Here is a 15,885-nt window from a genome sequence, read left to right on the forward strand (position 1 = left end):
CTACATTACTAACCATACCATGAGACACCTGAGCTGTGTATCTAATCCCATCATGTGTGATACTGTCTGCTGAGCTGTGTATCTAATCCTATCATGTGTGATACTGTCTGCTGAGCTGTGTATCTAATCCTATCGTGTGTGATACTGTCTGCTGAGCTGTGTATCTAATCCTATCGTGTGTGATACTGTCTGCTGAGCTGTGTATCTAATCCTATCATGTGTGATACTGTCTGCTGAGCTGTGTATCTAATCCTATCATGTGTGATACAGTCTGCTGAGCTGCTGTATCTAATCCTATCATGTGTGATACAGTCTGCTCCGCGGGCTATGACTATTATAATGCCGCCCTCCTGTCTTGTATTCGTCCTCGCAGGATATTCGGCTCTCCGGTCAGACTCCCCTTAGAAGCTGAGAGAGAAGTGTGTGAGCTGAGCCCGGCCTGTGATGAGTTGGCCGATCACATTGGCTTCCAGGAGGCGTACAGAAGATTTTACGGCCCGGTCTGAGCAGTGCCGAGTGATCCTAGTAGGACTACAACCCCCCTCGTGGTGTTTTTGCTGCAGATAACCCAGTGCTATACCCTCCTATGGGCGGTGACTATACAGGTAGATTATCTCCAGCCTAACAATCACATGTGGGGACCCCACTGCATGTTTATCTTGTTGTTGGCGCCCCCTCATGGTATTTACAGTTAATGCAGGCTTATAATCTACAGCTCTCGTCCATTATATTATATGGCTTTAGCCGCCTCTTGGTTATTATATGTGTGCACCCCATATCCTCTTGTGTAGTAACCCATTCCTTGCTGGAGGAGACCGATGCAGAATAATGGAATATGTCTGCCCAGCAGGGAAGCGGTGATCCGGCGTGGCCCGGCGTCGTGGACTGTGTCTCGTGTTGTTATTATTATTCTATACGTCACATATAGGATGTATCTAAGCTTCCCTCCCGCTTGTACTCTTCTCTGTGATCATGAATGCAATAAACGTGTGTAAGAATAACGCGTGGCGCTGGCTCTGCTGTATCGGGAACGCAGGAATCGGCACAGACACTTGAGATTCAACGCTGGTTTATTGCCCACGGTTACCAAACTCCGTCGACACAACTTCCTACAAAATAAATTATTACAGGGCACCTGGGCGGGGGGAGGACACGGTTCTAACTTTATCCCTCCCAGGCAGCAAAGGGTTAAAAAAAAATGGATCAATCCGCAGTTTCCAGTTCTTATAATCTGAATTACTCCCTATCCGGGTACCAAAGTAATAACAGGGGCGCAAGACAAACCGACAGGGGGAGATTATCAATTGCCTCCGTCTAGTTGACTTATGGAGAACACGCTCATTTGCATAGCTCCGCCCACCACATTTCAAATCCGGAACAAATCCCTCATATTTTGGGGTGTTGGGTTGATAATGGCTTGTAGTTTGCTCTGCACCCATGGGTGCGGATGGCAGAGCCCGCTGGGCTGCAGTAATGAATGTGAATAACCCAGTGCCCTGCTGGTTAACTGTGGAATTGCAGCAGCTTGTAACAGTTATATTATACTAAGCAATTGCTACAGTGCAATCCCCCAATGTTATTTTTCAAGTGGTTTTACAGTGTAGTTACACTTTACATCCAGGGGGGGGGGGGGTTGTACTACAACTCCCAACATGGCATACAGTCCGTTATAACGATTCTAACTATAATACAATCAGCCTATTTGACTATTTCTATGTATTGCTTCCTCAGTAGTGATTTAATGTGCTGTGGCCCCTTTAAATCATGGTCCCTTTAAGGTACCCCAACAGTGGTGAGCTCAATATATGCCAATAACTGGGGCCCCTCCTGGCATAGAAAACTTTTGGCCAATCAGAAGTGCTGAATGATGGGTCTGAAGTCCACCTGCCGCTTCTGATTAGCGGTGGGTGACCGATAACTGCGATTCGTGGGGCTTTATTTTTAGGAATCGGCCCTAATGAGCCATGGCCGGGCCGGAGGGTGAATATTTAGTAGTCACAATATAATGGTCCCGTATATTATATTCAATGAGGATTAAAAAGGAGCCGCTGAGGCCTCTGTGATGTCCCCTAAAGAAATCAGAGCTGGTCATCAGAGGGTTAATTATCGGCAACAACAAAACAACGTTTTTTTACAAAAATAAATTGTGTTAGAAAAACGAATAGAAAATAAGACGACGTCGGAGGAGATGACCGTAGATCCGGCTCGTAGACAACGGACGGCCTCTATTCAGCTGAGGTTATCATGGAGAAGGCACCGAGGATCACCCCTCCCCCCACCCCAAAATCTGTTATAAATAAAAATCAGCAGATTCAGGATTTTTTTCTAATGAAATTAATAGCAGCACCGAGTAATGGTCGCCGGACCACAGAGATATGTGGATGATAGACATTGTATAGTGGTAATACCGCACTTCAACCTCAAGGTGGCACCAGAGCAGTTAGCTAATTTTTTCTTGTGGCTAATCAGTAATGTAGTCAGGACTGTCCGTCAGCGCTCCCAAACAAGGTGCGAATTTATTCAACGTGGCAGCCGTATCTTAAGGATATATAAAGGCCGTTCCCGATCCTTCTTGTACCGTGTATAAAGTAACTTAGAAAAAAACCTAAAATCCCGATCATGTTTCTTCGTTACATAAAACCTTCTTAAAAACAAAAATCAACCCGAAAACTCACATGCAAAACAACCAATTTACTTATCCAAAAACTCCCGACCACCGAGTCAGTGAAAGAGTTAAAAAGAACCGGAACCAGTTAGGACCAGGACCGATCCGCCATTACGACACGCAGTCCTTCTCCCACATTCACCGTAAACATTCCATGTTCCTGCAATATTCCTCACATCCTTTTTAGGGACTTTTTGAATGGAAGTCTATGACAGACAGGCCGGGTATTTACCTACCTGTTCCCACAGTCCCTCCCGTATACAAGCCAATATTTAATATTCATGTGCTGCGCCCACTCACCATTTGTTCCATCATTTCACAATTCACGCACCTTCAAAAATTCTCAAAGAGTCCCGTCTACCAGAAAAGAGGTCATGGATTCCAGTAACAGTCTCAGCTTTTATATTCCTTACATTAAGAGGTCCCAGACGAGACCCCAATATTTCAAGGTCCTGGCTAAAACCACGTTTCATGGTCCCAGACTCGACCCCAATTTTGAAACATCTGGGACAAGATCCCAATGTTTTAAGATCCTAGACTAGACCCAAATGTCAAAACTTCCTGGACAAGCTGCCGATATTCAATAGTCTCAGACAAGACCCCAATTTTGAAATGTTTCAGACAAGACCCCAATGTTTGGGGTTTAGTACAGGACAGTCAATGTTTCAAGGTCCCATAAGACACCCCAATATTTAAAGATCTCAGACTAAACCCCAAGTGTTTCAAGATCCCGGACAAGCCCCCAATGTTTCAAGATCCCGGACAAGCCCCCAATGTTTCAAGATCCCGGACAAGCCCCCAATGTTTTAAGATCCCGGACAAGCCCCCAATGTTTTAAGATCCCGGACAAGCCCCCAATGTTTTAAGATCCCGGACAAGCCCCCAATGTTTTAAGATCCCGGACAAGCCCCCAATGTTTTAAGATCCCGGACAAGCCCCCAATGTTTTAAGATCCCGGACTAGACCCCAATGTTTTAAGATCCCGGACTAGACCCCAATGTTTTAAGATCCCGGACTAGACCCCAATGTTTTAAGATCCCGGACAAGCCCCCAATGTTTTAAGATCCCGGACTAGATCCCAATGTTTGGGGTTTAGTACAGGACTGACAATGTTTCAAGGTCCCATAAGACACCCCAATGTTGAAAGACCCCAATATTTAAAGATCTCAGACTAGACCCCCAATACCTTGACCATCCTCCACAGGAACACAACGTCGTTTAATTAACCTACAGAAATCATGAAGAATTCTGGGAACCCGACAAAAACCGAATTCTTTTAGAAAATATAAAATACTCTGTGCTGCTGTTAATTTCCTTATTTTTGCAAGAATAAATCTCAAGCATCAGCCCTTTTAATCTAAGATAAGCTGGAGTAAGGCTCGGCCCCATAGCGGAGACCCGGGGTAAAGAGGGGAAGGAACCCCCCCCCTATATGGCTATTAATACTGAGATGAAGCCAGCCGGGTAGACGTCCTCCTCGGGTCTTCCGGAGGGTCAATGCTCCTTCACTTTGGCCTCGCTTGGGATGTGATTCTGGAGGATGGAGTCGGCCCGCGGAGACCACAGTAAGGTCGCGGTGAAGAAACAGATGAGGATGACGTTTCCTATGATGGAAGTGGCTACGACTCCCAACATGCTGCCCAGCGAGTCGGCTTCAGAATGTAAACGGAGCCAGGATTGCCGGGAGGATCGGTCGGCGAGGACAGCTTCCATCTGGAAGTGCGTACCCAAGACCGCACATACGTGGAAGAGCTGGTGGCTGTGACCTACAACAAGAAACCTCGTTATATCAACAGATGGAGCAGAATTATGTGCACCGATTGTCCGGAATATCTAGAATTCATGATACGGAATGTTTTACATTTTCGCCCATTTTCACCGCCCCATAGAAGTCAATGGATCAGTTTTTAAAGCCCGTTTTTCGAGGATCCATCAGTAAAAAAAACAAAAAAAAAACGGATCGGTTGCCTCTGTTCGGCCTCCTGCGGTGACGTTTTATCCCATGTGACTGTTGCAGCCAATCACAGGCTGCAGCGTCATCCCAGGAGGGTATTAACTTTTCTTTTTTTTTCTCACGACCCTTTCCGACTGAAAATCGGCACAATGTGGTGCGGCTTTTCGGACAGAACGTACTACGGGGTTCAAGGTCGGATACGCGGTGTGATTTGTATGCAGCGTATCCGACCCGGGGGAACCCGCCCGCAGCGTATCCGACCCGGGGGAACCCGCCCGCAGCGTATCCGACCCGGGGGAACCCGCCCGCAGCGTATCCGACCCGGGGGAACCCGCCCGCAGCGTATCCGACCCGGGGGAACCCGCCCGCAGCGTATCCGACCCGGGGGAACCCGCCCGCAGCGTATCCGACCCGGGGGAACCCGCCCGCAGCGTATCCGACCCGGGGGAACCCGCCCGCAGCGTATCCGACCCGGGGGAACCCGCCCGCAGCGTATCCGACCCGGGGGAACCCGCCCGCAGCGTATCCGACCCGGGGGAACCCGCCCGCAGCGTATCCGACCCGGGGGAACCCGCCCGCAGCGTATCCGACCCGGGGGAACAGCCTTAAAACTGCAAAGTCCGGGACGCTTGATCTTCAGCGCCGCGCCTGCAGGACACGGTTTTCTTGACTGCAGACAAAGGATGTGGCGAACGCTCGCAGCATTCCTGTAATCCCCAGGGAGAATGGGGAAATCTCCAATGATTTTCCTGCCCCCCTAAACCTTAAAGTCTTTTCCTGCTGCTAATTTTACCAAAATAGTCAAAACGTCCCGGCGCCAGGCGTTCCGGCAGGTGAGAAGCAAAGAGGAATCCGGTCAGGATGGCGAAGAAGAGATGATAGAGATGGAAAGGAACGGCCTCATTCCAGTTGCAATCGTCCCCAAAGCAAAACAGGAGCTGCAGGAGAGAGAAAAACGTCGACCAATCACGAGATAAATAAATGGCGTTACACTTCGGTCACGACTACTCGCATAGTGATAAACCGCACGCTACCGTATGGCGAGGGGCTCTAAATCATTGGCAGGAATTGTGGGGGAGAATATGTAAACTTCCACTATTCCTTATAAAGTCCTAACACACAATTAGGGTTTCTTATGCTGCCTCTGCTGGCAGGTGTCGGTACTGCACGTCTATAAAAAGCATAAAAACACACAACTCACCCGATAAAATAGAGGGATGTTGTCAAACACAAAAGGGTGAACAAAGGCCACCGTGCGGAGGATTTTACTGAGTGCCGGGCGATCTACCTCCAGAAATCTGTAATAAAGATTTACATAGGGGACAAAAAAAAAAAGTCACTCCTGTAAATGAAGACTTTAAATATAAAAGAGGTCACATGACTCGATCTTCATTGAATGATCGTAAAGGGGACATCCGACCTTACACATCCTATTCTAAATTAGGGTGAGATGAGGCAAACGTAAGGTCAGAGCAATTATAACATTCAACGGCCAATCAGATTTCACGTTCCGGCCAATGAAGTGGATGGCGGGTTGGTTTCGGTGGATCGTGTTATTGGAGATTTGGGGTCAACAATAAAGAATTATTTTTAATGGGGAAACTGAAACTTCTCCATACCGAGAGTAGCAGGACAGGCCGGTGCAGATGAAAGTGTTAAAGGCAGCGATGGGGACATAGGATCGGTGGAGGACGCCATTTATCCAGCAATCTGGCATGACATAGGCTCCATAGGTAAAGGCACAGCCTGCAGAAGTCAATGCAACACAATCAGCCCCAGGGTCAGTGTTACTAGGCAATACAAAAAACATCAGGTATATAGAGGACAAGAAGCGATACTGTGCAGGACATCCAGCGTATAACACTAGAGAAGCGATACTGTGCGGGACATCCAGCGTATAACACTAGAGAAGAGATACTGTGCAGGACATCCAGCGTATAACACTAGAGAAGAGATACTGTGCAGGACATCCAGCGTATAACACTAGAGAAGAGATACTGTGCAGGACATCCAGCGTATAACACTAGAGAAGAGATACTGTGCAGGACATCCAGCGTATAACACTAGAGAAGAGATACTGTGCAGGACATCCAGCGTATAACACTAGAGAAGAGATACTGTGCAGAACATCCAGCGTGTAACACTAGAGAAGAGATACTGTGCAGGACATCCAGCGTATAACACTAGAGAAGAGATACTGTGCAGGACATCCAGCGTATAACACTAGAGAAGAGATACTGTGCAGGACATCCAGCGTATAACACTAGAGAAGAGATACTGTGCAGGACATCCAGCGTATAACACTAGAGAAGAGATACTGTGCAGGACATCCAGCGTATAACACTAGAGAAGAGATACTGTGCAGGACATCCAGCGTATAACACTAGAGAAGAGATACTGTGCAGGACATCCAGCGTATAACACTAGAGAAGAGATACTGTGCGGGACATCCAGCGTATAACACTAGAGAAGAGATACTGTGCAGGACATCCAGCGTATAAAACACTAGAGAAGAGATACTGTGCGGGACATCCAGCGTATAACACTAGAGAAGAGATACTGTGCAGAACATCCAGCGTATAACACTAGAGAAGAGATACTGTGCAGGACATCCAGCGTATAACTCTAGAGAAGAGATACTGTGCGGGACATCCAGCGTATAACACTAGAGAAGAGATACTGTGCGGGACATCCAGCGTATAACACTAGAGAAGAGATACTGTGCGGGACATCCAGCGTATAACACTAGAGAAGAGATACTGTGCAGGACATCCAGCGTATAACACTAGAGAAGAGATACTGTGCAGGACATCCAGCGTATAACAACACTAGAGAAGCGATACTGTGCAGGACATCCAGCGTATAACACTAGAGAAGAGATACTGTGCGGGACATCCAGCGTATAACACTAGAGAAGAGATACTGTGCGGGACATCCAGCGTATAACACTAGAGAAGAGATACTGTGCAGGACATCCAGCGTATAACACTAGAGAAGCGATACTGTGCAGGACATCCAGCGTATAACACTAGAGAAGAGATACTGTGCGGGACATCCAGCGTATAACACTAGAGAAGAGATACTGTGCGGGACATCCAGCGTATAACACTAGAGAAGAGATACTGTGCAGCACATCCAGCGTATAACACTAGAGAAGAGATACTGTGCGGGACATCCAGCGTATAACACTAGAGAAGAGATACTGTGCAGGACATCCAGCGTATAACACTAGAGAAGCGATACTGTGCAGGACATCCAGCGTATAACACTAGAAAAGAGATACTGTGCGGGACATCCAGCGTATAACACTAGAGAAGAGATACTGTGCAGAACATCCAGCGTATAACACTAGAGAAGAGATACTGTGCAGGACATCCAGCGTATAACACTAGAGAAGAGATACTGTGCAGGACATCCAGCGTATAACACTAGAGAAGAGATACTGTGCAGGACATCCAGCGTATAACACTAGAGAAGCGATACTGTGCAGGACATCCAGCGTATAACACTAGAGAAGAGATACTGTGCGGGACATCCAGCGTATAACACTAGAGAAGAGATACTGTGCGGGACATCCAGCGTATAACACTAGAGAAGAGATACTGTGCGGGACATCCAGCGTATAACACTAGAGAAGAGATACTGTGCGGTACATCCAGCGTATAACACTAGAGAAGAGATACTGTGCGGGACATCCAGCGTATAACACTAGAGAAGAGATACTGTGCAGGACATCCAGCGTATAACACTAGAGAAGAGATACTGTGCAGGACATCCAGCGTATAACACTAGAGAAGAGATACTGTGCAGGACATCCAGCGTATAACACTAGAGAAGAGATACTGTGCAGGACATCCAGCGTATAACACTAGAGAAGAGATACTGTGCGGGACATCCAGCGTATAACACTAGAGAAGAGATACTGTGCGGGACATCCAGCGTATAACACTAGAGAAGAGATACTGTGCAGAACATCCAGCGTATAACACTAGAGAAGAGATACTGTGCAGGACATCCAGCGTATAACACTAGAGAAGAGATACTGTGCAGGACATCCAGCGTATAACACTAGAGAAGAGATACTGTGCAGGACATCCAGCGTATAACACTAGAGAAGAGATACTGTGCGGGACATCCAGCGTATAACACTAGAGAAGAGATACTGTGCAGGACATCCAGCGTATAACACTAGAGAAGAGATACTGTGCGGGACATCCAGCGTATAACACTAGAGAAGAGATACTGTGCAGGACATCCAGCGTATAAAACACTAGAGAAGAGATACTGTGCAGGACATCCAGCGTATAACACTAGAGAAGAGATACTGTGCGGGACATCCAGCGTATAACACTAGAGAAGAGATACTGTGCGGGACATCCAGCGTATAACACTAGAGAAGAGATACTGTGCAGGAAATCCAGCGTATAACACTAGAGAAGAGATACTGTGCGGGACATCCAGCGTATAACACTAGAGAAGAGATACTGTGCGGGACATCCAGCGTATAACACTAGAGAAGAGATACTGTGCAGGACATCCAGCGTATAACACTAGAGAAGAGATACTGTGCGGGACATCCAGCGTATAACACTAGAGAAGAGATACTGTGCAGGACATCCAGCGTATAACTCTAGAGAAGAGATACTGTGCAGAACATCCAGCGTATAACACTAGAGAAGAGATACTGTGCAGCACATCCAGCGTATAACACTAGAGAAGAGATACTGTGCGGGACATCCAGCGTATAACACTAGAGAAGAGATACTGTGCGGGACATCCAGCGTATAACACTAGAGAAGAGATACTGTGCGGGACATCCAGCGTATAACACTAGAGAAGAGATACTGTGCAGGACATCCAGCGTATAACACTAGAGATACTGTGCGGGACATCCAGCGTATAACACTAGAGAAGAGATACTGTGCAGGACATCCAGCGTATAACACTAGAGAAGAGATACTGTGCAGGACATCCAGCGTATAACACTAGAGAAGAGATACTGTGCAGGACATCCAGCGTATAACACTAGAGAAGAGATACTGTGCGGGACATCCAGCGTATAACACTAGAGAAGAGATACTGTGCAGAACATCCAGCGTATAACACTAGAGAAGAGATACTGTGCAGGACATCCAGCGTATAACACTAGAGAAGAGATACTGTGCGGGACATCCAGCGTATAACACTAGAGAAGAGATACTGTGCAGGACATCCAGCGTATAACACTAGAGAAGAGATACTGTGCGGGACATCCAGCGTATAACACTAGAGAAGAGATACTGTGCAGGACATCCAGCGTATAACACTAGAGATACTGTGCGGGACATCCAGCGTATAACACTAGAGAAGAGATACTGTGCAGGACATCCAGCGTATAACACTAGAGAAGAGATACTGTGCAGGACATCCAGCGTATAACACTAGAGAAGCGATACTGTGCAGCACATCCAGCGTATAACACTAGAGAAGAGATACTGTGCAGGACATCCAGCGTATAACACTAGAGAAGAGATACTGTGCAGGACATCCAGCGTATAACACTAGAGAAGAGATACTGTGCGGGACATCCAGCGTATAACACTAGAGAAGCGATACCGTGCAGGACATCCAGCGTATAACACTAGAGAAGCGATACTGTGCAGGACATCCAGCGTATAACACTAGAGAAGAGATACTGTGCAGGACATCCAGCGTATAACACTAGAGAAGAGATACTGTGCAGAACATCCAGCGTATAACACTAGAGAAGAGATACTGTGCGGGACATCCAGCGTATAACACTAGAGAAGAGATACTGTGCGGGACATCCAGCGTATAACACTAGAGAAGAGATACTGTGCAGGACATCCAGCGTATAACACTAGAGAAGAGATACTGTGCGGGACATCCAGCGTATAACACTAGAGAAGCGATACTGTGCAGGACATCCAGCGTATAACACTAGAGAAGAGATACTGTGCAGGACATCCAGCGTATAACACTAGAGAAGCGATACTGTGCAGGACATCCAGCGTATAACACTAGAGAAGAGATACTGTGCGGGACATCCAGCGTATAACACTAGAGATACTGTGCGGGACATCCAGCGTATAACACTAGAGAAGAGATACTGTGCAGGACATCCAGCGTATAACACTAGAGAAGCGATACCGTGCAGGACATCCAGCGTATAACACTAGAGAAGAGATACTGTGCAGGACATCCAGCGTATAACACTAGAGAAGAGATACTGTGCAGGACATCCAGCGTATAACACTAGAGAAGAGATACTGTGCAGGACATCCAGCGTATAACACTAGAGAAGAGATACTGTGCAGGACATCCAGCGTATAACACTAGAGAAGAGATACTGTGCAGGACATCCAGCGTATAACACTAGAGAAGAGATACTGTGCAGGACATCCAGCGTATAACACTAGAGAAGAGATACTGTGCAGGACATCCAGCGTATAACACTAGAGAAGAGATACTGTGCAGGACATCCAGCGTATAACACTAGAGAAGCGATACTGTGCAGGACATCCAGCGTATAACACTAGAGAAGCGATACTGTGCAGGACATCCAGCGTATAACACTAGAGAAGAGATACTGTGCAGGACATCCAGCGTATAACACTAGAGAAGAGATACTGTGCAGCACATCCAGCGTATAACACTAGAGAAGAGATACTGTGCGGGACATCCAGCGTATAACACTAGAGAAGAGATACTGTGCAGGACGTCCAGCGTATAACACTAGAGAAGCGATACTGTGCGGGACATCCAGCGTATAACACTAGAGAAGAGATACTGTGCGGGACATCCAGCGTATAACACTAGAGAAGAGATACTGTGCGGGACATCCAGCGTATAACACTAGAGAAGCGATACTGTGCGGGACATCCAGCGTATAACACTATAGATACTGTGCAGGCATCGATTTAAATAAGATGTATATAGAGGTACAGCATTATATACACCCAGTATATCGAGGTACAGCACAGTATACACCCAGTATATAAAAAGGTACAAAACAGTATACACCCAGTATATTGAGGTACAGCACAGTATACACCCAGTATATTGAGGTACAGCACAGTATACAGAGGTTCAGCACAGTATACACCCAGTATATAGAGGTACAGCACAGTATACACCAAGTATATAGAGGTACAGCACAGTATACACCCAGTATATAGAGGTACAGCACAGTATACATCCAGCATATAGGAGGTACAGAACAGTATACACCCAGTATATAGAGGTACAGCACAGTATACAACCAGTATATAGAGGTACAACATAGTATATAGAGGTATATCACAGTATACAGAGGTACAGCACAGTACATAGAGGTTCAGTACAGTCAGTATACAGAGGTACAACACAGTATACACCCATCATCTAGAGATACAGCACAGTATACACCCAGTATATAAAGGTACAGCACAGTATACACCCAGTATATAAAAGGTACAAACCAGTATACTCCCAGTATATTGAGGTACAGCACAGTATACACCCAGTATATTGAGGTACAGCACAGTATACAGAGATACAGCACAGTATACACCGAGTATATAGCGGTAAAGCACAGTATACACCCAGTAGGTAAAATAATAACAGTATATAGAGGTACAGAACTGTATACACCCAGTATATAGAGGTACAGCACAGTATACACCCAGTATATAGAGGTACAGCACAGTATACACCCAGTATATAGAGGTACAGCACAGTATATAGAGGTACAGCACAGTATACACCCAGTATATAGAGGTACAGCACAGTACATAGAGGTTCAGCACAGTATACATCCAGCATATAGGAGGTACAGCACAGTATACACCCAGTATATAGAGGTACAGCACAGTATACACCCAGTATATAGAGGTACAGCACAGTATACACCCAGTATATAGAGGTACAGCACAGTATATAGAGGTACAGCACAGTATACACCCAGTATATAGAGGTACAGCACAGTACATAGAGTTTCAGCACAGTATACATCCAGCATATAGGAGGTACAGCACAGTATACACCCAGTATATAGAGGTACAACATAGTATATAGAGGTATATCACAGTATACAGAGGTACAGCACAGTACATAGAGGTTCAGTACAGTCAGTATACAGAGGTACAACACAGTATACACCCAGCATATAAAGGTACAGAACAGTATACACCCGGTATATTGAGGTACAGCACAGTATACACCCAGTATATTGAGGTACAGCACAGTATACACGCAGCATATAGAGGTACAGCACCATATGCACCCAGTATGTAAAAAGTAGAGCACAGTATATAGAGGTACAGCACAGTATACACCGAGTATATAGCGGTAAAGCACAGTATACACCCCGTATATAGTGGTATAGCACAGTATACACCCAGTAGGTAAAAGAATAGCACAGTATATAGAGGTACAGAACTGTATACACCCAGTATATAGAGGTACAGCACAGTATAGACACAGTATAGACGTAAAGCACAGTATACACCCCGTACATAGTGGTACAGCACAGTAGAGGTTCAGCACAGTAGAGGTTCAGCACAGTATACACCCATTATATAGAGGTACAGCACAGTATACACCCAGTATATAGAGATAAAGCACAGTATACACCCAGTATATAGAGGTACAGCACCTTATACACCCAGTATATTGAGGCACAGTACAATATAAACCCAATGTATAGAGGTACAGCACAGTATACAGAGATTAAGCACAGTATACACCCAGTATATAGAGGTATGGCACAGTTTATAGAGGTACAGCGCAGTATACACTCAGTATATAGAGGTACAGCACAGTATACACCCAGCATATAGGAGGCACAGTACATAGAGGTACAGCACAGTATACAACCAGTATATAGAGGTACAACACAGTATATAGATGTACATCACTGTACTCTACCTCTGTATACTGTGCTGTACCGCTATATGCTGGGTGTATACTGTGCTGTACCTCTGTACACTGGGTATATACTGCGCTGTACCTCCGTATACTGCGCTGTACCTCCTTATACTGTCGTACTTCTGTATACTGTACTGAACCTCTATGTACTGTGCTGTACCTCTCTATACTGGGTTTATACCGTACTGTGCCTCAATATACTGGGTGTATAAGGTGCTGTACCTCTATATACTGGGTGTATACTGTGCTTTACCTCTATATACTGGGTCTATACTGTGCTGTACCTCTATATACTGGGTCTATACTGTGCTGTACCTCTACATACTGGGTGTATACAGTTCTGTACATCTATATACTGTGCTGTACCTTTACCTACTGGGTGTATACTGTGCTGTACCTCTATACACGGTGTATACTGTGCTGTACCTCTATACACTGGGTGTATACTGTGCTGTACCTCTATACACTGGGTGTATACTGTGCTGTACCTCTATACACTGGGTGTATACTGTGCTGTACCTCTATACACTGGGTGTATACTGTGCTGTACCTCTATACACTGGGTGTATACTGTGCTGTACCTCTATACACTGGGTGTATACTGTGCTGTACCTCTATACACTGGGTGTATACTGTGCTGTACCTCTATACACTGGGTGTATACTGTGCTGTACCTCTATACACTGGGTGTATACTGTGCTGTACCTCTATACACTGGGTGTATACTGTGCTGTACCTCTATACACTGGGTGTATACTGTGCTGTACCTCTATACACTGGGTGTATACTGTGCTGTACCTCTATACACTGGGTGTATAAGATGCTGTACCTCTATATACTGGGTGTATAAGATGCTGTACCTCTATATACTGGTACAGCACAGTATACACCCAGCATATAGCGGTACGGCACAGAATACAGAGGTACAGCACAGTATACATCCAGCATAGAGGAGGTACAGCACAGTACATAGAGGTACAGCACAGTATACACCCAGTACATAGAGGTACAGCACAGTATACACCCATTATATAGAGGTACAACATAGTATATACCCAGTATATAGAGGTATGGCACAGTATATAGATGTATGGCACCATATATAGAGGTACAGCACAGTATACACCCAGCATATAGAGATACAGCACAGTATACACCCAGTGTATAGAGATACAGCACAGTATGCACCCAGAATATAGGAGGTACAGCACAGTATACACCCAGTATATGAAGGTGCAGCACAGTATACACCCAGTATATGAAGGTACAGCACAGTATACAGAGGTACAGCACAGTATACACCCAGTATAGAGGTACAGCAAAGTATGCAGAGGTACAGCACAGTATAGAGGTACAGCACAGTATACACAGTATATAGAGGTACAGCACCATATGCACCCAGTATGTAAAAGGTACAGCACAGTATACACAGTATATAGAGGTACAGCACAGTATACACCCAGTAGGTAAAAGTATAGCACAGTATATAGAGGTACAGAACTGCATACACGCAGTATATAGAGGTACAGCACAGTATAGACACAGTAAACACAGTATAGAGGTAAAGCACAGTATACACCCCGTATATAGAGGTACAGCACAGTAGAGGTTCAGCACAGTATACACCCAGTATACAGAGGTACAGCACCTTATACACCCAGTATATTGAGGCACAGTATAAACCCAATGTATAGAGGTACAGCATAGTATACAGAGATTAAGCACAGTATACACCCAGTATATAGAGGTATGGCACAGTTTATAGAGGTACAGCGCAGTATACACTCAGTATATAGAGGTACAGCACAGTATACAGAGGTACAGTACATAGAGGTACGGCACAGTATAGAGGTATAGCACAGTATACACCCAGTATATAGAGGTACAGCACAGTATACACCCAGTATATAGGAGGTAAAGAACAGTATACAGATTCAGCACAGTATACACCCAGTATGTAAAGGTACAGCACAGTATACAGAGGTAGAGCACAGTATGGACCCAGTATAGAGGTACAGTAGAGTATACACCCAGTATATAGAGGTACAGCACCTTATACACCCAGTATGTAAAAGGTACAGTACAGTATATAGAGGTAAGGCACAGTATACAGAGGTACAGCACCTTATACACCCAGTATATAGGAGGTACAGCACAGTATACAGAGGTACGGCACAGTATACACCCAGCACACAGAGGTACGGCACAGTATACACCCAGCACACAGAGGTACGGCACAGTATATAGAGGTACAAAATAGTATATACCCAGTATATGGAGGTACGGCACACTGTACCGGAGGTACGGCACAGTGTACAGAGGTACGGCACACTATACAGAGGTACGGCACACTATACAG

General features: G+C 45.6%; 2 protein-coding genes across 2 annotated transcripts in view; one reads left to right on the forward strand and one right to left on the reverse strand.

Moving 5' to 3' along the window:
* The window catches only part of PMF1 (polyamine modulated factor 1), a gene marked incomplete at its 5' end in the record, with an annotated part of 27,958 nt that extends 27,497 nt beyond the window's left edge, over positions 1–461 (forward strand). The window contains one exon of the mRNA XM_075848032.1: positions 374–461. Coding sequence (XP_075704147.1) covers positions 374–375 — 2 coding nt within the window. The remainder of the gene's footprint in view (positions 1–373) is intronic.
* Positions 462–3,417: 2,956 nt separating this feature from the next.
* On the reverse strand, positions 3,418–6,360 carry LOC142699445 (membrane progestin receptor delta-like). Its single transcript, XM_075848033.1, has 4 exons — positions 6,239–6,360; positions 5,821–5,917; positions 5,413–5,557; positions 3,418–4,431 (listed from the first exon to the last, which is right to left on the reverse strand). Exons 1-4 carry the CDS (start codon positions 6,334–6,336, stop codon positions 4,160–4,162), a joined length of 612 nt encoding a protein of 203 aa, XP_075704148.1. The 5' UTR covers positions 6,337–6,360; the 3' UTR covers positions 3,418–4,159.
* Between the last annotated feature and the right edge of the window lie 9,525 nt (positions 6,361–15,885).

Source organism: Rhinoderma darwinii, unplaced genomic scaffold (assembly GCF_050947455.1).
Source record: "Rhinoderma darwinii isolate aRhiDar2 unplaced genomic scaffold, aRhiDar2.hap1 Scaffold_155, whole genome shotgun sequence".
Taxonomy (NCBI): Eukaryota; Metazoa; Chordata; class Amphibia; order Anura; family Rhinodermatidae; genus Rhinoderma; species Rhinoderma darwinii.

Coding starts and splice junctions, on each gene's coding strand:
- LOC142699445 (XM_075848033.1), bottom strand. CDS start 6,336: ATGCCAGATTGCTGGATAAATGGCGTCCTCCACCGATCCTATGTCCCC. Junction 5,558..5,820: donor ACATCCCTCTATTTTATCGG/GTGAGTTGTGTG, acceptor TCTCTCCTGCAG/CTCCTGTTTTGCTTTGGGGA. Junction 4,432..5,412: donor GGGACGTTTTGACTATTTTG/GTAAAATTAGCA, acceptor TTCTTGTTGTAG/GTCACAGCCACCAGCTCTTC.